The sequence below is a fragment of the Equus asinus genome, chromosome 5, assembly GCF_041296235.1.
Source record: "Equus asinus isolate D_3611 breed Donkey chromosome 5, EquAss-T2T_v2, whole genome shotgun sequence".
In the NCBI taxonomy this organism is placed as follows: domain Eukaryota; kingdom Metazoa; phylum Chordata; class Mammalia; order Perissodactyla; family Equidae; genus Equus; species Equus asinus.
This window is the reverse complement of record NC_091794.1, coordinates 77,981,168-78,004,076: the sequence shown is the minus strand read 5'-3', so window position 1 is coordinate 78,004,076 and position 22,909 is coordinate 77,981,168. Positions and strand designations below refer to the sequence as shown.

The following is a 22,909-nucleotide window of genomic DNA, read 5'->3' as shown; positions in this document are numbered from 1 at the left end:
ATACCGTGAAGTAGTTATCTTCCTTTTGTAGATGAGAAAAACCAAGATTAGAATGGAGAAATAATTGACAAATTAATTGGTGGCAGAGTCTGGATTAAACTCTAGTATTTCAAGTTTTTATTCCCTCATTACCCACCAAAAAGCTTGCCTGAGAGGAAATTACATGAAAACCTAATTAGCTAGTCTGAGAGCAATAAAGACAGCATTCCTCAGTTAAGTTGGTTGGTGGGGCTATTCAGAGTTGAAGCCTTTAAGGGGAAGGGTAAAGAAGATGACTTGATTTTAGACTGTCATAAGAATACACATTATAATTCCAGTACAACCGTTGAAAGAATAAAAACATGTATAACTTCCAAACCAGTAGAGAGAAAGAATGGAATGAGAAATAAACCTCAATTCAGAGTTGATTTTGATAGCAGCTCCATTGCTTAAGTAGTGATGTTGGACCACAGTGTTATCATCTGTAAAAAGCTTCAATTTAGCTTCTGTTTCCTCATGCCATTTAAACAACCTTGCTAAAGGTAATCAATGATTGTTTAAATGCTAAATCAGTCCATGTCATTATTAACTTTCTAATTAATTCTTAACCTTTTTCTTTGTTTCAGAAGATAGAGAACATAGCAGTTTGTACTGCAGTGACCAGGAGGAATGAGAAAGCTCAGAAAGAAGTCTTGTGTGATACATTGAATTTTGGGCTTAGCTGTCTTATAATAATTCCTGAGCTGCCTATTTGTTGCTTTAGAGGAGAGATATCAAAATGCAAACAAGCAGTTTAGCTCAGTAATCCTTAGAGTAAAGTTCTGGGGTTTATCATTTCTGTTTTCACACCTGGTTTGTTTCATCTGTGTTGGTGTGGGGCTTATTTTGGTACTTAGTATTTTGCTGTTTAAGATTAAGATAACCTCTTGAGTAGATTTGTGGATTTATGATGAATTAATGTCATTGTAATTAGAATATGTTTGTGTGAAAGATTGAACCAAAATATCTGGGTACCTATTTTTTGGTGAAGTGGAGGAGTTAGGTCAGTATATTAGCTCAAATGTGTAAGTGGGAAGAGTCCCTCTGGTGGACCTCCAAATAATTACCATTTTTAGAAGACTGTTTTAGATGAATTCTGTTATTTGATAATAATGTCAAGGTGCTTTTTTGACGTGAGGGGAAAAGGTTAAGGCAGAAAAATAAATGGAATAAGTATGTTGAAATTATTTCTGAATGAGATGAGAATGATCTTATATTCTTAAGACAGTTTACTCATCATATCCATTCACCTTGATAATGCTTATATGCATGCCTAAAAGTATTCTTCACTTAGCACTTTAAAAACTGAGTTCCGTCCTAAAGATTCCACAAAAAACCTGTTAGAACTAATAAATGAATTCGGCAAAGTTGCAGGATACTAAATCAACACAAAAATCAGTTGTGTTTCTATACACTAATAATGAACAATGTGAAAAGGAAACGGTTCCATTTACTATACCATCAAAAGAAGAAAATACTTAGGAATAAGACTGACCAAGCAGGTGAAAGGCTTGTACAAACTTGTGGTAAAAACTACAGAACATTGCTGAAAGAAATTAAAGACAGAAATAAATGAAGAGACATCCCCTATTCGTGAATTGGAATGCTTAACATTGTTAAGATGTCCACACTACCCAAAGAGATCTCCAGGTTCAACACAATCCCTATCAAGATCCCAATGGCATTTTTTGTGGAAATAGAAAAGTTTATGATAAAATTCATATAGAATCTCAAGGGACCCCCGATAGCCAAAACAGTTTTGAAAAAGAACAGAGTTGGAGGACTCATTTCCTGATTTCAGAACATTACAAAGCTCTGTAATCAAAACTATGGTACTGGCATAAGACAGACAAATAGACCAATGGAATAGAATAGAAAGCCTAGAAATAATAAATCCTCACGTATGGTCAAATGAACTTTGACAAGTATGCCAAGACCACTCAATGAGAAAAGGGCAGTCCCTTCAATAAATGGTGTTGGGAAAACTGGATACACGCATGCAAAAGAATGAAGTTGGAACCTTAAGGATCTTGCACCATATACAAAAATGAGCTGAAAATGGATTAAAGACCTAAATGTTAGACCTGAAACTGTAAAACTCCAAAAGAAAGCATAAGGTAAAGGCTCCATGACATTGGACGTGGCAGTAATTTATTGGCTATGACACCAAGAGCACAGGCAACAAAAGCAAAAATAGGCAAATGAGACTACATCAAATTGAAAAACTTGCGCGTTGCAGGGCACAGTCAACAGTGAGAAGGCAAAAAATGAAATGGGAGGAAATATTTGCGAATCATACATTTGATAAGGGTAATATCCAGAATATATTAAAAACTATATTAAAAACTACAACTCAAGAACAAAAAAAATAAAATAATTCGATTAAAAAAATGATCAAAGTGGGCTGGCCCTGTGGCCGAGTGGTTAAGTTCGTGTGCTCCGCTGCAGGCGGCCCAGTGTTTCGTTGGTTCGAATCCTGGGCGCGGACATGGCACTGCTCATCAGACCACGCTGAGGCAGCGTCCCATGTGCCACAACTAGAAGGATCCACAACGAAGAATATACAACTATGTACTGGGGGACTTTGGGGAGAAAAAAAAAATCTTTAAAAAAAAAAATGAGCAAAGTACTTGACTAGACATTTCTCCAAAGCGGACATATGGCCAAGAAACATAAAAAGGTGCTTATTAACATCACTAATAAGAGATGTAAATCAACACGCATTAGGATGGCTCCTTAAAAAAAAAATGCCAGTGTTGGCAAGGATGTGGAGAAATTGAAACTCTTGTATACTGTTGGTGGATGATAGAAAATAGTATGGGGATTTCTCCAAAAGTTATAAGTAGAACTACCATATATGATCCAGCAATCCCACTTCTGGGTATATATCCAAAAGAATTAAAAACAGGATCTTGAAGAGATGTATATATTTGCATGCCCACATTCATACCAGTGCTATTCACAATAGCTAAGGTCTAGAAGCAACCCAAATGTCCCATTGATGGATGAATAGATAAGCAAAGTGTGGTATATACATACAATTGAGTATTATTCAGTCTTTAAATGAGGAATTTTTTTTTTTTTTGGAGGAAGATTAGCCCTGACCTAACTGCTGCCAATCCTCCTCTTTTTGTTGAGGAAGACTGACCCTGAGCTAACATCCGTGCCCATCTTCCTCTGTGTATATGTGGGATGCCTACCACAGCATGGCTTGCCAAGCTGTGCCATGTCTGCATCCGGGATCCGAACTGGCGCACCCCGGTCTGCCAAAGCGGAATGTGTGAACTTAAGCGCTGCGCCACCAGGCCAGCCCCAAAATCAAGAAATTCTGGTGCTTCAGTGTGGATGAATCTTGAGGCTATCATGCTAAGTGGAATAAGTCAAAAAAGAGTTACAAAAAGACGAGTGGTGTGTTTCCACTTAGACGAGATATCTAAAGTAGTCAAATTCATAGAAACAAGGTAGAATGATGGTTGCCAGTGGCTGGGGGGAGGAGGAAAAAGGGAGTTGTTTTTTATTGAGTATAAAGGTTTAGATTTGTAAGATGAAAAAGTCCTGGAGATTGTTGTCACAAAAATGTGAATATACTTTAATACCTTTGAAGTGTATACTTAAAAATGGCTAAGGTGGTAAATTTTATGTTGTGTCTTTTTTACCACACACAAAAAAGATCATAAGCATGGGATGAACAAAAAATTGGCTTTTCAAATGAAAGGGAAATACTTTTCCTTCTGGAAAAAAAATTAATATTTGGGGTCATTCAAATAAAGATTCGTAATCCTCTACTTTTTTTTTTGTGATGCTTTTTAATTTTATTTTTATTTTTATTTTTTATTGAGTTATTGATAGGTTACAATCTTGTGAAATTTCAATTGTACATTAATGTTTGTCAGTCATGTTGTAGGTGCACCACTTCGCCCTTTGTGCCCACCCCCCACCCCACCTTTCCCCTGGTATCCACTAAACTGTTCTTGGTCCATAGTTTTAAATTCCTCATATGAGTGGAGTCATACACAGATTATCTTTCTCTTGCTGGCTTATTTAACTTAACATAATTCTCTCAAGGTCCATCCATGTTATTGCAAATGGAATGATTTTGTTCTGTTTTGCAGCTGAGTAGTATTCCATTGTATATATGTACCACATCTTCTTTATCTATTCGTCTGTTGATGGGCACTTAGGTTGCTTCCACGTCTTGGCTATTGTAAACAGTGCTGCAATAAACATTGGGGTGCACAGGACTTTTGGGATTGCTGACTTCAGGCTCTTTGGATAAATACCCAGTAGTGGGATGGCTGGATCGTATGGTAGTTCTATTTTTAGTTTTTTGAGGAATCTCCATACTGTTTTCCATAGTGGCTGCACCAGTTTGCATTCCCACCAGCAGTGTATGAGGGTTCCTTTTTCTCCGCAACCTCTCCAACATTTGTTGCTATTAGTTTTAGATATTTTTGTCATTCTAACGGGTGTAAGGTGATATCTTAGTGTAGTTTTGATTTGCATTTCCCTGATGATCAGCGATGATGCGTAATCCTCTACTTCTTAACCTTCAGTTCCTTGTTACTGACAAGGTCAAGTATAAATTGTGGAGTTAGTGGAAAATAATAAAATTTGCAAAGAAACATCTCAAGAAAACCAAAACTGAGGTCCTTTTGTTTTTCCCATTTAAATATGCAGTGGAAATTTTAGTTGGCAGAAAGAAGCCACGTCCTCAGTCAAAAGAATTCTATTAATTGCAGATCCCTGCTTTTTAATTTTAGATAGGTTTTTTTTTTTTTTTTTAAGGAGGATTAGCTCTGAGCTAACAATCACTGCCAGTCCTCTTTTTGCTGAGGAAGACTGGCCCTGAGCTAACATCCATGCCCCTCTTCCTCTACTTTATATGTGGGATGCCTGCCACAGCTTGGCTTGACAAGCGGTGTGTAGGTCTGCACCTGGGATCCAAACAGATCAACCCCGGGCTGCTGAAGCCTAATGTGCGGACTTAACCGCTGCACTACTGGGCTGGCCCCCAGATAGTTCTTTTTAAACATTAATTTCTTTTAGGTAAAAGTACAAGGCAAATCATTGAACTTTTAAAAAGAAATTTACCTGTCAGTTTTTCAGTACATTTTATTGAAGTATAACAATACAAAATGCAGAAAAGGTAAATGTACGGCTGAGTGAATTTTCATAAAGGGAAGTTAGAAACAAAACACTATATGGAACCCGGAATCCCCCTTTTAGTCATACTCCTCCCACCAAGTGCAGCTCTTCTGACTTGTAAAAGCACAGATTAGTTTTTACTGGTTTTGAACTTTATATAAATGGAATTGTTCAGTATGTAGTCATGTTTGGCTTCTTATACTCAACATTATGAGATTGATCCACATTACATGTTCTTGTACTGTTTTCTTTCTTTCTGCAGTATAGTGCTCCATTGTTTGAATATGCCACACTTTATCCATTCTATCATAGGTGGACATTGAACTTGGATTTATTTGTAAGGGTAACTTAAAACTTTCTAGGGGGAATGACAGATGATGTTAAGTTTCTATGATGATCAGGACTCAGGAAAACTGGATTCTCTTTCTGGCTGCTGCTGTCGCCCTTGGTTTTCTCATTTCCCATGATGGCAGTAGTGGGGAGCTTCTACAAGTTAACTAAGATTCATTCTTTTAGGAAAATTTTGTGAAGCAGTTTTCTTTCCTCCCCGGTTACAAGCATATTTTCCCTATGTATGTTGAGTATTTGTTTTAGTTACTAGAGGTACCTTAGTTAAGGAGACATAAGAGGTCTCTGCTCTCAAATGGAGCTTCCACTACTGGGATAAAGACAATAAACGTATAGATTAGAGAATGTTGGTGAAAAAGTGCTATGCAGATAATTATTTTAGTTTACCCTATTTTACGGTGATGTCAGAGTAACTGGGTGCGTATTTAGATTGGGTGGTTATGGATTGTCTCAATGAGATATGAATGACAAAGGGACCAGCTATGTGAAGATTTAGCAGGGAAACTTCATCTAAATAGGGATAGCAGAGGATATGGATACCTATGCAAGCAAGTTAGGTTTGGTGGTTAAGGAAAGGAGCCTTCCTAATTGTTCTTTTTGCTCAATGAAGTGTGAGATAAGATCCTCCAGAAGTAACTGGGGAGTAGAGTATGGTATAGGAGATTTGAGGAGAGAAAGAGTCATTTTGGAGACTTGGGTGACAGATATTCTAAGGAATGTGGTAGGATTGCCAATGTTGTTCTTGTTTTAGATTTGTGGCCAGAATTTAAAATGAGTCCAGTCAGTGCTGTTGTATGTTTCCTTCAGATGTTCATTCAGCTGCTCTGCTTTAGCAGACACAGAATAGATGGCTGGAAGTTGAGAGTTCTTGTGGAAATTAAGAGTTTCCAAAAGAAAAATCTGAATAGAATAATTTCTTCACAGAGTGAGGGTTTATGTGAAGGAAAAAAATATTTTGAAGATAAAACAATTTGGAGATTTGCTTTTTATGTCTAGCAGCAACTACCTGTTTGGTCTCTTCTTGATGCTTCCTCTCCTTCCCCTCAGATAGCAGTGTCTCCTCTGCAATCAAACATCTTAAAGTGGATGCATTTAAAAACATTTTCTTTATCACATATCTCTATTTAGCTCCTGTCTTTGGTTCTTCCCTTCATAGCTAAATTTCTTTAGACAAGAGTCTGCATTCCTAGTCCCTATTTTCTTCCCTTCTGTTTGCTTAATTTAACCAATGTATTTAATATATATTTTAATGCATTAGGTTTTAGAGATGAGAAGATGAATAATATCTCAGTTTCTTGTGGTCATTAGGTCAAAAGAATAGGACAGATGTGTTCTGAGATTATACACATTTGTTCAACCTGCCTCAATCTGACTTCTTTTTGAAAACTTTGTGCCATTTGAACAACATCGCTGAAAGTAATCATTGATCACTAAATGCTAAATTAGTCTTTTTCATTCTTAGCTTTCTCATTAGTTCTTAACCTTTTTGCTGTATCTGATACCAGACACTCCCTCCTTAATTTTGTTTTCCTTTGATACTACCTCCATTTCTTCCTATCTCTCTGTTCTTTCATTGTTAATAATTGCTAGAATATATTGACTCCTTATGTGTCAAGCATTGAACAAAGTACTTTGTGAACTTTCTCATTTAATTTTCAAAACAAATCTTATGAGAGAGGTGTTGTTAATTATGGTTGAGGAAACTGAGGCACCTCACTTGCCAAGTGGCAAAGTCACTTGCCCTAATCCTATCCTAGTGATTCAGAATTGATCACTTATTTTAGCACATAATTGATTAGGTGCCAGGCCTTGTGTTTGGTGCTAGGATACAGCTAGGATAAGGTGGATGTGGTTTCTTTCCTTAGAGCTTAATCCTGATGGGGAATACAGAAAGTCAATAGGCAATTGGAATAGAGTATGAGTTATAATTGGGTCATTAGGTTACTAAGTCATCTGTGTAATTGGGCAAGTTGCTTCTCTGTAAAATGGGATTATAGGAATATTGCCACCTGCCACAAGTTTTTTTTTGAGAGAACTGAATGAAAATAGAATAGGTACTGCATGTGCTGTGTCTGGAAGTCAAATGTTTGCTCTGAATTGGTTTTAGAGATGAGAAGATGAATAATATCCATTTAGGTGTTCCTCAAAATCAGCATATGTAACCCCCTCAATTTTCACTAATGAATCCTGTTCTCAAACCATATTTTGGTTGGATAGCACTGTTTCCCAACCTCAGAAATAGAATTCTGGACTCCCTTTCCTCCTTTTCTGATTTCCAAACAGTCACCAGTATTTAGCAGTTTGGTGTTCTGTAGCAGTGCTTAGAAATGTTAAGCATAGGGGCTGGCCTGGTGGCTGAGTGGTTGAGTTCGCACACTCCACTTCTACCCGGGGTTTTGCCAGTTCGAATCCCAGGCATGGACATCGCACCACTCGTTAAGGCATGCTGAGGCGGCATCCCACATTCCAAAACTAGAAGGACCCACAACTAAAAATACACAACCATGTACCCGGGGGGCTTTGGGGAGAAAAAGGAAAAAAAAAATAAAAAAGAAAGAGAAATGTTAAGCCTAGAGGGCCAGATAGGAAAAAGTGAAGTGGTGGGGATTGTAGTGAATTCTTCTCCCTTAAAGTGACTGGTCCCTGTTCAACTTCAGCTGATTGTGTGAGCATATTGGTAGATACTCCAATTTAAAAAAATATTTTAAGGGGCTGGCCTGGTTGCATAGTGGTTCTGTTCGCGTGCTCTGCCTTGGCAGCCTGGGGTTCGTGGGTTTGGATCCCAGGCACAGACCTACACACTGCTCATCGAGCCATGCTGTGGCGGCATGCCACATAGAAAATGGGGGAGGATTCACACAGGTGTTAGCTCAGGGCCAATCTCTGTCACCAAAAAGAAAATAAAAGTAATAAAACTTTGTTTTTATTTTGTTTTGTTTTTGCCATCATTTCTTTAAATATTTTCCTTCCTACTCCATCCCCCTCAATCCCTTCAGAGAATCCAGTTAACATGTTAGTCTGCTTAGTGTCTCACATTCACAAAGTTCTGTTCTGTTTTTTTCAAGTCTCGATATTTTCATTTTGGATAGTTTCTACTGCTGTATCCTTAAATTCATGAATTTTTTCTTCAGGGTCTGATCATTGTTAATCCTGTAAAGTGTATTTTTCATCTCCAGCAGTTTGGTTTGGGTCTTTTTAAAAAATATCTTATTTTTCTCATCATCATGCTAATGCTTTCCGTTACATTCTTGAGCATGTGGAGTATATTTAAAATAATTGCTTTAACGTTCTTGTCTAATTCTGTCATCTAGGTCACTTTTGGGTCTCTTTCTGTTGGTTACTTTTTTCCATTATGGATTTTAATTTCCTGCTTCTTTATTTGCCTGATAATTTTTTTACTTATATAATTTCTTAGATATTGTAATGTTTGTTGGGTACAGAATTTTTTTTATTCCTTTGAATATATTTTGACTTTGTTTGAGATGCATTTTCTTGGAAACAGTAACAGTAACCTCAGTCCTTTTGAGGTTTGCCTTTATGTTTTGTTAGGCAGGTCTGGAATGGTCTTTCGTGCCATTGCTAAAGTAGTACTTGATGCCCTGTGTGGTAGCAGGTCTGTCTACCCTGGCTATGGGAACATGAGTTATTCTAGACCCTGTATGATCTCTGAGGATTGTTCCATCTACTCCTTTCTGGTGGTTCTTTCCCACGCCTCATTTTTCTTGTGCATAACCCAATCAGGACTTAGATAAAGACTGGAGGGAACCCTCTGCAGATCTCCAGAGCTCGCTCTCTCCTCTCTATTCTGTCCTGTAAATTGCCGCCACCTAGACCTCCCCAAACCTGGAACTCTGTCTCCTCACTTCTGTGAGATGGACTCTGTTTGGCTTCCTCCTGTATGCTGTGGACAAAACTCTCCAGGCGGTAAGCTGGCGATAATGCTAGGGTTCACCTCATTTGTTTGCCTTCTCTCAGATCACTGTCCTGTGCTACGAGTTGTTCAGTGTCTGAAAACTGATGTTTCATGTATTTTGGCTGTTCTTTTTAGTTGTTTGAGGTGGGAGGCTGAGTCTGGTCCCTGTTCACTTCCACCATGGCTAATAGTGAAAGTTAAATAGTATTGCACATCACCCCTTACCTGTGTGGGGTACAGAACATTTCGTGTGTTCCTGTTGCCACTGGTGCCTGAATGTTTGTAGCATGTATGTGCAGCATTAATGTGTTTATTTTTAGTACTCATACTCTTATGGGACATTTGTGTTACTACTTCATTGTGCTAGTTTGTGAACTTTCTGTTACTGGTCTGCAAAGAGAGAAGTATAAAAATCTGGAGTAAGCATTTTGAAACAAAGAAATTTGATATTTGACATTTCTCTTATATAAAAACCCATCTGTTACACATTGGAAATAAAAAATCTAGTCCTTCACTCACAGGTAACTTGAGAAGCTCTGAGAGGATTTGGTCAGAATAACCTCTTAGTGAAATTTTGAACATACTATGATAGAAAGTGTTTGTAGATAAAGATCCAAGGCCATTGCAGGGTTCTGGGCAGATTGCCTGCTTGCTTACCTGCAGCTGGAAGCACTGCCTTTTAAATTATGCCTCCTCCCTGTGGCTCTGTCTGTGAAGTCTCTGCTTATTTTCAACTCCATTTTTTCCCCTTTCCTTAGGGCTTTTCATCAAACTAGTAGACCAGTATAATATCCACAAAAGGATCAGTAGTTGGGAGCAAAGATTTTGGATCCTGCTGAAAGTAACTGACAACTTGTTGTCTATAAAGCATGTTCTAGAACTCAGACTCTAGTACTCCCCCAATAGTCATTTAATCTCCTCTCCTCTGCCTTTCTCTGTGCTTCTAAACAAGTTGTCCCCTCTGCTTTAACTGTTTTTCTTGGAGACTCTCCAATGCTTAGCACATACTAGGTATTAAAATGTCTATTTAACTAAATATTTATTGAATTGAACAAGCTAACTTTTCATTGTTCATTTGTTTCATCCATATTGCATATATTGCACATCTATTTTCATAAGTTTGGTGTAGCTAAATAAGAAAGTCCAAATGTGTAAAACTAATTGACTCTGTCCTGTTTGTGTGTGTATATTTTAACTTTTTGGGGCGTTTTCAGAAATGTCTACTGGAGAGCCCTGTTCTCTCCTACAGCTTTTTCTCTTCTCTCATGCTTGTAGCTCTCTTGCTCTCTGTATTCCACTTCTAATTTATTCCTTCTGAGGTGTTATTAGTACTTGGTAGTAAAGTTACCCCTTCCCCGCTGTGCTTCCCTTTTCTCTATTTCACCACAGCTAACAGCACTTTTGGCGCTCATTTGAGATGTAGTGGTTCTTGATTTAAGCTCTGGTGTGCTTTGGGGGCACACATACAAATGATATATGTCCTTGTCTGAATATTGCCTTTGGGATAGAGGTGAAAACCAGTGGTGGAGCAGGTAAAAATGGCAAAGATTTAAATTAATATCAAGTTCATGGTGTCAATATATAGAGTTCCTTAGTAATAACTTAAGTCAACCCTGTCTTAAAACCTACCTAAGGTACAATTGTATTGTAAAGAAAAGGTAAATAATTCTTCCCGCTCATTTTTAATTTTCAAAATAATTCAGTGGTCTCTTGTCTTTCTCCAAAGATGACTAATAATTTTTTTGTTTTTGTTTGTATCATTGAAAACTCATTGATTTAAATACGTTCGAAGTTTTTCAGTCCGTTTTAGTTATCTTTGTCAATGCTCAAATTGACTCTCTTGGCTAGTGGGATTTTATTCAGGGTGGCTCCTGAGTGTGCTTTTGTAATTTTTTTGTAAATTATTATGAAACATGTCAAATTTATAGAAAAGTTGCAAAAATAGTACAAAGAACTCTTCCTATGCCTTTCCTCAGATTCTCCGTATTTGCGTTATAATTCCTTTGGCATGACCATAAGTAGTTATGATCCCAAGTAATATTAGATATAGCTTTGTTGCTTTCTGGCACAAAATTGTCCCAGACTCACCTTTGTACTTCCCCTGCCCTGGCTTAGGACTTACTGTTTCTCAATAATTGGTTCTTATTAGTGGGAAATGGATTTTCGGGAACACAGTCTGGCTGCAAGAGGGTACTCATTTCTACTGAGTTGGTCATTATTTCTAGATCTTTTCAGTAAACACAACTATGAAATGTTTTAAAGATTTATTAGCATTTTTCAAAAATGAATGTTCTGGGAAACTTTGCTTCTTCCTTTTTTAGAACCATAAACCTTATTTTTAGTGAGCAGTTTTGCAGAATGAGATTTTTCAGGAATGCAAATGTTGCATTATAACAAATATTTCATTCTCTTCTATCTGATCATAAATCCAATCTTCCATCTGATCAAAGCGAGGATGTGACTGTCTTATTTATTGTAGTATTTCTCATGCCTAGCAAATAAACATTTAACAGATATTTAATGGGTAAGGATTAAATTTGATAGTGTAAGTAAATATTACTTCTTTTTTGCAGTAAGATTGGGTTATAACATCATATAGCTTTTGGATGTACATCATAATATATTTTGAGTTCTGTGCGGATTACATCATGTTCACCACCCAAAAACTAGTTATAGTCCAGTAAATATTACTTTTAAGATCTTAATATCATTTGGGCATTAGCTCTTTTGGCTTTATGTTTTTCTTTATTTAATTTCCAGGCTTAAAATAGCCTCCATTTTTACTTTTTTCCCCTTAATTTTTCATTACAGAATTGAAGATGATGCTCCTGCTCCTTCTACCTCTGCAAATAAAGTGGAGAGGTAAGATTATTTACATGGTACAATTTTAGATTTATTTGTGTATTTATTTATTTTGCTGAGGAAGATTCGCCCTGACCTGACATCTACTGCCAATCTTCCACTTTTTAAAAATTAAAAAAAAAATTTTTTTAAAGATTTTTATTTTTCCTTTTTCTCCCCAAAGCCCCCTGGTACATAGTTGTGTATTTTTAGTTGTGGGTCCTTCCACTTGTGGCATGTGGGATGCCGCCTCAGCATGGTGTGATGAGCGGTGCCATGTCCGTGCCCAGGATTTGAACCGGCGAAACCCTGGGCTGCCGAAGCAGAGCATGCAAACTTAACCACTCGGCCATGGGGCTCACCCCAGTCTTGTACTTTTTGTTTGTGAGCCACCACCACATCATGGCCATTGACAGATGAGTGGTGTAGGTCCATGCCTGGGTACCAAAGCTGGGCTGCTGAAGCAGAGTGCGCTGAACCTAACCGCTATGCCACTGGGGCTGGCCCCAATTTTATATTTTTATCTGGAATATAAACTATATAACTTGAGGGCAGTTCGTTTCATTATATTTAATAGGTAACAATACTGAATATTAAGGTACTTGTCTGTAGTTTAAAGTATGGAGTCCAGACAATTGATATCTTCAGGGTTTTTGCATTTGCTTAAAATAGTAGAAGTGAAAGTTATTTAGTTCTTCTCTTTACTCAGTACATGCCTGGCAAATGCTAACCTATTTTTCTTTGAATACTTTTACTGATTTAGGTGTCTATTTTGTAAGATTGCCATTTTGAATTTTGTTGTTATTCTAGTTTAAAAGTTCTAAATTTTATATTGAGCCCATATCTACTTCTGCATAACTTCTTCATCTTGATGGGACCAAAGTTCTTAACCAGAGGTAAGCATAATTAACTAGGAAGCTTATCCAAAAGGTAAGGTGCCTAGGTTGTACCCCTAGAGATTTTATTTAAGCTTGAGATAGAATTCAGGTTTGTGTCTTTTGGAAAAGCTTCCTGATAATTTTTAAGCTCACTTAGGTTGAGAATCACTGTTCTAAAATCTGTTTCATCCTTCTGCAGAATATCTGCACATCTGTTTTTAACGAATCTTTAGGTTTTTTTGTTTGTTTTATTATTTCATGTTTTTCATGTTGTGGTCTTAAATCCTCTTTTCATCTTGGTTATTTAAACTGTGTCTTCTAGAAATACTACGTAATGATTTGTGAGTCAGTCTGGTTTTGTGGAAGGAGGGGTACCACTCAGGATTGGTCCTAAAAACACATTCATGTAACCTTTTTAGAGGGTTATTCTTGGATATACCATAGTTTTTAAATCTCTGGACTGAGCATAAAGTGTAAATAGAGCTTGGCTACCTGACCCCTACAACACAGTGCTGATATGGAATTAGCAATATTATAAGCATTTATGATTTTTTGAAGAGGATGATACTGATTCTGAGACAAACATGAAGGTTGGTTGGAAAAAGCATGACTAGGGACCAGCCGCCCGGTGGCACAGCTGTTAAGTTTGCACGTTACGCTTCTGCGGCCTGGGGTTTGCCGTTTCAGATCCCAGGTGCAGACATGGCACTGCTTGACAAGCCATGCTGTGGTAGGCGTCTCACATATAAAGTAGAGGAAGATGGGCGCAGATGTTTGCTCAGGGCCAGTCTTCCTCAGCAAAAAGTGGAGGATTGGCAGCAGTTAGCTCAGGGCTAATCTTCCTCAAAAACAAAAAAGGAAAAAGCATGACTAGCCTCATTATAAATTCATATTGACCTGAAGTGGATATTTAGTACTATCTGGCAGTTATAGCACATTTCCCCAGTCAACTTATTTTCCCATTCTGCTGAAGGACTTTTTCTTAAACATTCAATACCATCACTTCTCTTCTTGCTCTTACTTGATGATTCTACTTTATTTATTTATTCCTGATTTTTTCTCCCCAAATCTCCCCAGTACATAGTTGCATATTTTTTAGTTATGGGTCCTTCTAGTCGTGGCATGTGGGACGCCGCCTCAGCATGGCCTGACGAGCAGTGCCATGTCCGTGCCCAGGATCCGAAGCAGCGAAACCCTGGGCTGCCGAAGCGGAGTACACGAACTTAACCACTTGGCCACAGGGCCAGCCCCTCTATTTTTGTTTGTTCAGTGAGTAAGCAATAGGAAGAGAAATTTCTTAACACTCTGCCATAAATCTGTACTACATATTCTCTTTTGGACGTCAGTCCGTGCTCTTATTCAGCAGTTCTCAACGTATAGTCTGTACACTGCTGGGTCCCCGAGACCCTTTCAGAGATTTTGCAAGATCAAAACTATTTTCATAATAAGGAACACCATTTGTCTTTTTTACTGTATTGACATTGGCACTAACGGTGCAAAAGCAATGGTGGATAAACCTGCTGGCCCCTTAACATAAGTCAAGGCAGTGGCACCAAACAGTATGAGTAGTTCTTTTGTCGTTCTTTACCAGTTTCACTTAGGAATGTCCGTGATATAAAATACTACACCTGTTTCACTTAAGAATGTTCGTGATGAAGTGCCTCAAGCTAAGTTTATTCTCAGCCCTTCACTTCATGGCTTTATATTTTGTATGACAAAATTGGAAATATGGTTACTAGATCTGCATACTGAAGTAGGAATGATTGTTGTCTTTAGGAAAAGCACTCATTTGATTGTTTGAATGAAAAATTGAATTTTTCTTGGAGTTTTAATAGTCTGTCTAGTTGATAGTTCGTGCTTTTTCCATCATATTTAAGATGTATTTGCCAAACTCAAAGTTACCAAGATTTTTCTCCCATATTTTCTTCTAGAAGTTTTATGGTTTTAAATCTTAGATTTAGAAAGTCTATGATCTGGGGCTGGCCCCATGGCCGAGTGGTTAAGTTTGCGCGCTCTGCTGCAGGCATCCCAGTGTTTCGTTGGTTCGAATCCTGGGCGCGGACATGGCACTGCTCATCAAACCACGCTGAGGCAGCGTCCCACATGCCACAACTAGAAGGACCCACAACGAAGAATATACAACATTGTACTGGGAGGCTTTGGGGAGTAAAAGGAAAAAATAAAGAAATCTTAAAAAAAAGAGTCTATGATCCATTTCAAGTTAGTTTTTTTTTTGAGAAAGGTTAGTCCTGAGCTAACATCTGCTGCCAATCCTCCTGTTTTTGCTGAGGAAGACCGGCCCTGAGCGAACATCCGTGCCCATCTTCCTCTACTTTATATGTGGGACGCCTACCACAGCATGGCTTGCCAAGCAGTGCCATGTCTGCACCTGGGATCCGAACTGGCGAACCCCGGGCTGCCAAAGCGGAATGTGCGCACTTAACCGCTGTGCCACTGGGCCCGGCCCTCAAGTTAATTTTTGTATATGATGTGAGATAAGGGTGGGGTTCACTTTTTTGCGTGTGGATATCCAATTATTCCAGCACCATTTGTTGAAAAGATTATTCTTTCCTCATTGAATTGGCTTGGGACTGTTGTCAGAATTTCAGTTGGCCATATATGTGGATCTATTTTTAAATTCTGTTCCATTTGATCTATTTGCTTTTATTTATGCCAATACCACATTGTCTTCATCTTGAGATCACCGCCTTTTGTTTCTTGATTTAATTTTTCTTTATGCTAGTACAACTTGCTTTATGAATTTATGGTTCTTTTATGATTCCATCTTTATCTGTAGCTTAATTAGCAAATATTTATAGTAACATGCAATATAGACTTTGTGAGTAGATAAACTGTTAAGAGAAAATATTTTAGTCAAACTGAGAAGACTGCCTTTGAAATTTCTCTTGCTTTTGTAGTGTGGGATAAATAAGTGTGGGTTAGCTAAGCCTTGCCAGAGTAGTTCAGAGGTTTAAAGAAATTAAAGAAACTATTATTTAGATGTAGCAGGTATTGAAAAAGTGTTGATTTTAAAAGTATTTGACACTTGAATCTTTTTCTTGCAGTCTGGATGTGGATAGTGAAGCTAAGAAACTATTGGGTTTAGGACAGAAACATCTGGTGATGGGGGATATTCCAGCAGCTGTTAATGCATTCCAGGAAGCAGCCAGTCTTTTGTAAGTACTGTTTTGCCATGATGTGATACTATGTTGTTATAAACGTAAGTCATAAAAAGTTGTTTTGTGGAGGAAAAAATGAAGAGCAAGAGTTCAAAAGATTTGATTATTTTTCACCTATGAGTTTATTCCTGTAACTAACTATAAACCCTACAAAGCACTGAACATTTCAGCCTTTGATTTTTCCTGAATAAGGTAATTTGTTTTCCTCTTGCCACTGATCAGGGTGACCAACTTGTCCTGGTTTGTTCTGGGACTTTTCCAATTTTAACACTGGAAGTTCTGTGTTTGGGGAACTCCTCTGTCCCAAACAAGCCATGATGGTGGTCACCCTGCCACTAATGCTATTTAATAATAGCACAGCATCTTTCATAGATTCTTAAACACCTTTCTTATCTGTTGCAACTACTGGAAGTTGGCAGTTACTACCAGGTGGCCATATATATCTATATCTTTGGGGGACAGGTTAATGTTAGTGCCTCAAAAGTGATTTATTGTAACCAAAGACTTTAATGTATCTCTGGAGTTGAGACAGAAAACGTATAAGTTAAATCTTTAAGCAATAGCCTTTTAGCCTATGACTCGGTTTGAGCTAGTTTTCCTCTAAGATATTATTAGCAATAGCAGTTGAAGTTAGTCATGTTTCCTAATTAGTTGATTACACTATATACGGTTGTGTTGAAGGCATCTTCCTTATAAAATAAAGGCTTAGAATAAATCTGGGTTTCAAGTTTGAGGCTCACTATGGTTTAAAGCCTCTGGCTTTTTTATTTCTTCTTTTCAGTCAGTCAGGGTCATCAGTCCATTCTTTTCCCAGCCTCCACTCCCTCTCCCAACATCTAGAACAGAATCTCATTCTTGGATGTCTGCAATAATCTCTTGTTTGATTCCTGGCCTCTGGCCTCTTTGTTTCTTACCACTTGGGCCTGAAGAACTGGGGCTCTGATATTCATTCAGTGGTGTGCTAAGAGTAGAGCCTAGATTTTATCTGATGCTAAGTATTTAGGTATTTTTATATTAAAATGTATGGTTATCCTACAGTGTAAAATATTAAAGTCCAAGTTCTTGAGATTAAGCACGAATAAACACATTCTTAGCTTATTCCTCCCAGATTCCTAGAGAGATCAATATTCTCACTGTCCTGCCATTAAGGGTATTTAGGAGGAAAGTTTGAGATACACTATTCTAATCTAGTAGGCTACCCTTAAACACAGTCTTCATCACCATACTTCCTGCTTAGTGTCTCTAGTTGCTCTCACTAGACTCAAGTTCATTGGTTGGCCTGACTTTGTGTGGACTTATGCCATTCCTTTACTCCATGAAAGCTGGTCTCCTTACTCCAGAGAGTACCTCCTCCTTCCCATCTATCACACTCGTGTGATTTTTCCCCCCTCCCTCTTCTCTGTCTAAATATTAATAGCTAACACTTATGTATAGTGCTCTTTGTATTTCTAAGCATTTGTTTTTAAAGGCTTTTATATACGTTAACTTTATGCACTGTTTCTTAAAGTCCCTTTGACCTTGATGTGAAAGCAAGAAGATGGGACTATTGGTTTCCTAGAAGGATGTGTTACTGAAGAAATGTCATTCTATAACTAAAGAACCAGAAATAAATGTTTTAGAGTAGATGTTAATGCAGATCTTAGATTTTTATTCTCTTTGTAGAGGTAAGAAGTATGGAGAGACTGCTAATGAGTGTGGAGAAGCCTTCTTTTTCTATGGGAAATCACTTCTGGAGTTGGCAAGGTATGTCTTTAAAGCTACAGTTTATAAGTAGGATGTTCTGCATCACCTTAATGGTCTATTTACAAACTGTTTCTTTGTTTGCTAAAATTGTTTACTAGCTTTGAGATTTCACATGAGCTATGTGAGAGCAGTTTTACTAAGAAAGGGAGTGTAGAAGGAACATGAAATATTGATGGAAGTTTTGAAATGAAGTTTTTAGAATTTTGATGCTAAGAGCAAAGTTATACTTAGGTTTTGACTTTTGGGGTCATTAGAAGTAGAAGTCTTTCCATTAGTGAATGGTCAATAATTTATCAAAGTCTGATACAGAGAGAAAACCTTTAAAAGCACTCTTATCCCAAAACAATCATCCTGTTTAACAAGGACTGAATGAAGGACAATTTGAAAACACTCGCATGTGAGAATATCTAGTAAATAAGACTCACAAGTGGTCTTAACTGTTGGAAAGTTGTGGCGTATCTTCCACCAGAATTTATTAACCAGAATAAAATATATTGAGGGTACACAAACTAGCAAATAATCTGTGATCTACTTAATCTCAGTTCTGGTAAATTTTCTAATTTTGTAGAGCATTCTGATGATTTGTCATGAAAATCTTGCCAGAATGTTTTTGGCCATGTGGAGAAATGTCGATGGATGTGAACTTGGGGAAATATTATGACCCTATTGTGAAGGGAATATATATTGATGTGTTTTTTTTTTGACATGAGTCATCAGTGCTTTTAAGGTGGCTGGATGAAGGGTATGCTTCTTTCCTTCGGTGCTCTTATAGCTTTAATTTATATTAATAGTTTTGATCATTGCTTTTCTTGCCGTGAGTACTTATAGTTTAAGTTTTCTGCACTTGCTTACTCTTCTATTGCTTTTATAACATAGGACTACAAAAATTGTTAGGTTCTAGCCATCATACCTTTGGTGCTTTCTCCTTTTGTTCTCCTAGAATGGAGAATGGTGTGTTGGGAAATGCTCTGGAAGGTGTGCATGTGGAAGAGGAGGAAGGAGAAAAAACAGAAGACGAATCTCTGGTAGAAAATAATGATAACATAGATGGTATGTGGAGTTGCATGTGACATTCAAGAGATGCGACGTATATTTCTCATGTACAAGTGATGAAAATAGGGCTCTCCCTATCCTGTATGGTCTCTTCCTAAGATGCCCGGGGTGACACCTGCATTTGGTGGAGACTGCAGTGGAGGTAGCCACTTATTGAAACTGACAGTGGGCTTTTGTAACAGGATAACTTAATTTCCCAAATAAATCTGGTTATTTAAATTGATGTTTTAAATATTATAACAACCTTAAATATTTTTCTGATGCAAATTTTTAAAAGTCTGTGCAGCTCACTTAGTTTAATAGCAGTGCTTTCGGAGCCTGTTACATTTTTTGTGTCTAAGAAATGTCAGTTTCTAACCTGAGTTTGGCTACTAGAGTTTCACATATCAGATGGAGGTCTATAATGTTTAGAGGGGAATGTAAAGCTTGGCATCTCTTACCTAACTGATAATCAGAATGCTCAAGTAAAACAATATGTAGTTTAAGGAGCTTGGGTTTCTTTTGCAATAAGTTGCTCTGCTATCTGGGACTTTTCCCTTTGCTTTTCTCAAGGGGGCAGATAATTTTTAGGCCATCTGCTAAAACTTAAGCCAGGCTGTTTGAAAGTTTAAAGGGAATGTATTTTTAGTTTCCATTTATGCCTTTATCATTAAACTGGAAGACATGTTTATGCTTCATGTTCTTTAACCATGTAGAGGAAGCAAGGGAAGAGTTGAGAGAACAGGTTTATGACGCCATGGGAGAGAAAGAAGGCAAAAAAACAGAAGACAAGTCTCTGGTAAAGCCTGAAACTGAAAAAGAGCAGGAGACTGAAATGGAGAAGGGTGGAAGAGAGGATATGGATGTAAGTGAGCCTGCAGAGGAACTACAGGAAAAAGTTGAATCAACTCCAGATCAGTTAACTGAAACCACTGAAGAGACAAAAGGAGCAGCAGCACCAGGACTAAAGGAAGCTGAGGTCACTTCTGGGAAGCCAGAACAGGCAGCATCAGATGCTGAGGAAGGAAAACCAGGTTTTGGAACTTATGTCCAAGAAGAGTACAGAGAAAAAGGAGGTCAGGAGAAGCAGGGAGAAGTAATTGTGAGCATAGGGGAGAAACCAAAAGAAGCATCAGAAGAGCAGCCTGTTGTAACTCTAGAAAAGCAGTCCACTGCAGTGGAGGTAGAAGCCGAGCCTATAGATCCAGCAGTCAAGCCAGTTGATATGGGGGGGGATGAGCCAAGGGAGCAGGTAGCTGCCTCTGAAAATGATCCAAGAAAGGCTGTTCTTGAGCAGCTGGTAGGGCAAGAAGTGCCTCCTGCTGAAGAGTCACCAGAGGTGACAACAGAGGCTGCAGAAGCTGGATCAGAAGTCTCTGAGAAGCCTGGGCAGGAGGCCACAGTTTTCCCTAAGGATGGTACAGTCAATGGACTGTCAGCTGCAGGAGATCAGACTCCTATTGAACCACAGACTAATGTAGAAGGACCAACAGAAACAAAAAATGGCTCAGGACTAGAGGAGAATGTCAGGGCAGAGTTTGTTCCTAGCCAGGAGGAGACTAAGCTGTTGATACAAGAGTCTGAGGCAGCTGGAGATGAGGTTGAGACTGAGGTAGCCCAGGTGGCTACTGAGAAATCCCCTGAAGACAAAGTTAAGATAGCTGCTAATGAAGAAACACAAGAGAGAGAAGAACAGATGAAAGAGGGTGAAGGTAACCGGGATATGCAAGAGCTACAGTGGGTGGAGTACATTCTGGATTTGACTCACTAATCCTGGGTAAAAGTCAGCCTTCCATTCAGGATTTTCCGTCTGCCTTTGGATTAGGAAAGAGCTAAATGAAAATGGGGTAGTTTAAGAAGGTTGTGATAAGTTGTGAAGTTAAATCAAAAGCAAGTCTTCTTTAGCTGGCTTATAAACTAATGCTTTTACTAACTGCAAAATAGGCCTTCTCTGTGATTTCTGAGACTTGGCTAGCTATCAGTAACTTGTTGCACCATACTAGCCAATAAAGGTGGCTGGGTTGTGGGCGAGGTAGGGAGACTGTGGGCTAGGCTGGCAGAGAATGCTGAATGGATGTCCACTTGCATGCCTCTGAATTTTTCTATTTACTGTTCATGTGGTTCCTTTTCTCTGCTTTAGGAAGCAGGATTAGAGCAGTAGAATCCACTGAATTGGTACACTTAAGCAGGCATGCCACTTAAGTGAAGATAGTTAACTCTTGAATGTTCTATCACCACAGCAAAAGAATTCTGGTGACTCTCTTTACTTTTAGTCTTCAGGGACGTTTAGAGGCTTATTCACATTAGTTAAATTAGCCCCTTCCAAAAGATAACAAAAAACTTAACCATTAGCCCTCTTGCTCTTTCCCCGCCATTTCATGCTTGCTTTGGCTGTTAAACTGGTTTCTGTTACTTAGAATGCTATGAAGTATGGCTGCTTTGTGTAGGATTATTGGTCTAATTGTGATTCAGTTTCATCAAGATGTATAAGCCTCTAATTAGTAATTACGTAATTGGCACGTCTGACTTGAGTTGTACTATCATTTGAGGATTCTACTGTCTATAAGGTTCATCTAACATTGGTATTAATAAGCACAGGTATATTCCAATTAATCATTATTACTTAATATAATTGCCAGACTACTTCAAGAGTTCTCTAAAGTTTTAGCTTTTCAAAGACCCATTATTAGTATTTGCAGCTCATTCTGGTAAACTTCCTTCTACCTATGTGCAGGTCCCTGCACTCCAGCCAGCACAGACATGGTAACCAGAAGTGTAGCACCATTGGGCTGCTTATTGGGCTCTAGGAATTCTTTATGAAAAAAAACACAGAACTGTATTTCTCAATTTTTTAAAAACTCCCATGTCTTGATCTTTAATGATAGTGAGCAAAGATAGTGAAAAGCTCTGCTGGCTCTCTCAAGTTGGATTTTGAATAATAAGCTATAGTAGAGATGTCATATTTCTCCATAGTTTGTTCAAAAACTGTTAAGTTGGATCACAGCATTTTTACAGCTCTCTCAAATACATTAATATTATGTACTAGGTAGCATTATTCCAATTATAGCAATGCAGGAATTGGAGTTTAGGGGTTTTGTGACTTCCTTAGGACCAAATAGTAAGTCTGTAGTACTGGCATCCGACCATAGATCTGACTTGAATGTATTGTCCTTCCCAAGCTACTTCACACTCAGGAAGGCAACTTTTACATCCTCTCCCTTAACCTACCTCTTACCAGAAATTTCCTGGTCACGCTTTTTTAAAATTACTTACGTAAGTCCTAGGAGTCGTTAGTTGCATTTTTTTTAGTGTGTGTGCTAGGTGCTGTTCTACTTATAAAAAAAGTGCAGTTTTCCATATTTTACAGATGAAGAAATGGCAGAAAGAGGTAAAGTTGTTCGCCCTAGTCACACAGCCAGTAAGGGCCGGGGGCTACCCAGACCATCTGGCTTTAGGGCCCAGGCTCTTCCTTTCAGTGCTTTATCACTCTTTCTGCGGCAGTACTAGCCTGCAGGAATCTTGCAAGTGGTTTTCTCTTGAAACCCCATTTCCTGCCACCTCTTGGGCTGTCCATATCCCTTACAAAGATAACTGGTCTGGTCTTTTCTAATTGTCATGCTAGATACGATTGGTAAGTAAACAAAATTTCAAACTTTTAGGCATAAAGCTTGCCCCTGCTCAGATTATACTGGTCAAACTGTAGTGGTTACCTGGCTTCATCCTCTGGGAGTGCTGGAAAAACCAGAGAAGGAACAGATTGCCTCTAAGAGTCATTCTTGTTTGCACTACTCTATGTGCCCATGTTTTGAAGA

The 22,909-nt window shown here is 38.2% G+C and overlaps 1 protein-coding gene across 4 annotated transcripts in view; it reads left to right on the top strand.

The window, feature by feature from the left end:
* Nucleotides 1-22,909, top strand: part of NASP (nuclear autoantigenic sperm protein) — a 52,877-nt gene that overhangs the window by 23,886 nt on the left and 6,082 nt on the right. For 2 of the 4 annotated variants that reach the window (XM_070510010.1, XM_070510011.1), the window contains 5 exons: nt 12,236-12,286; nt 16,209-16,319; nt 17,985-18,065; nt 19,006-19,115; nt 19,814-20,809. In XM_070510010.1, coding sequence (XP_070366111.1) covers nt 12,236-12,286; nt 16,209-16,319; nt 17,985-18,065; nt 19,006-19,115; nt 19,814-20,809 — 1,349 coding nt within the window. The remainder of the gene's footprint in view (nt 1-12,235; nt 12,287-16,208; nt 16,320-17,984; nt 18,066-19,005; nt 19,116-19,813; nt 20,810-22,909) is intronic. The other 2 variants (XM_070510012.1, XM_014833309.3) reach the window with 1 other exon arrangement.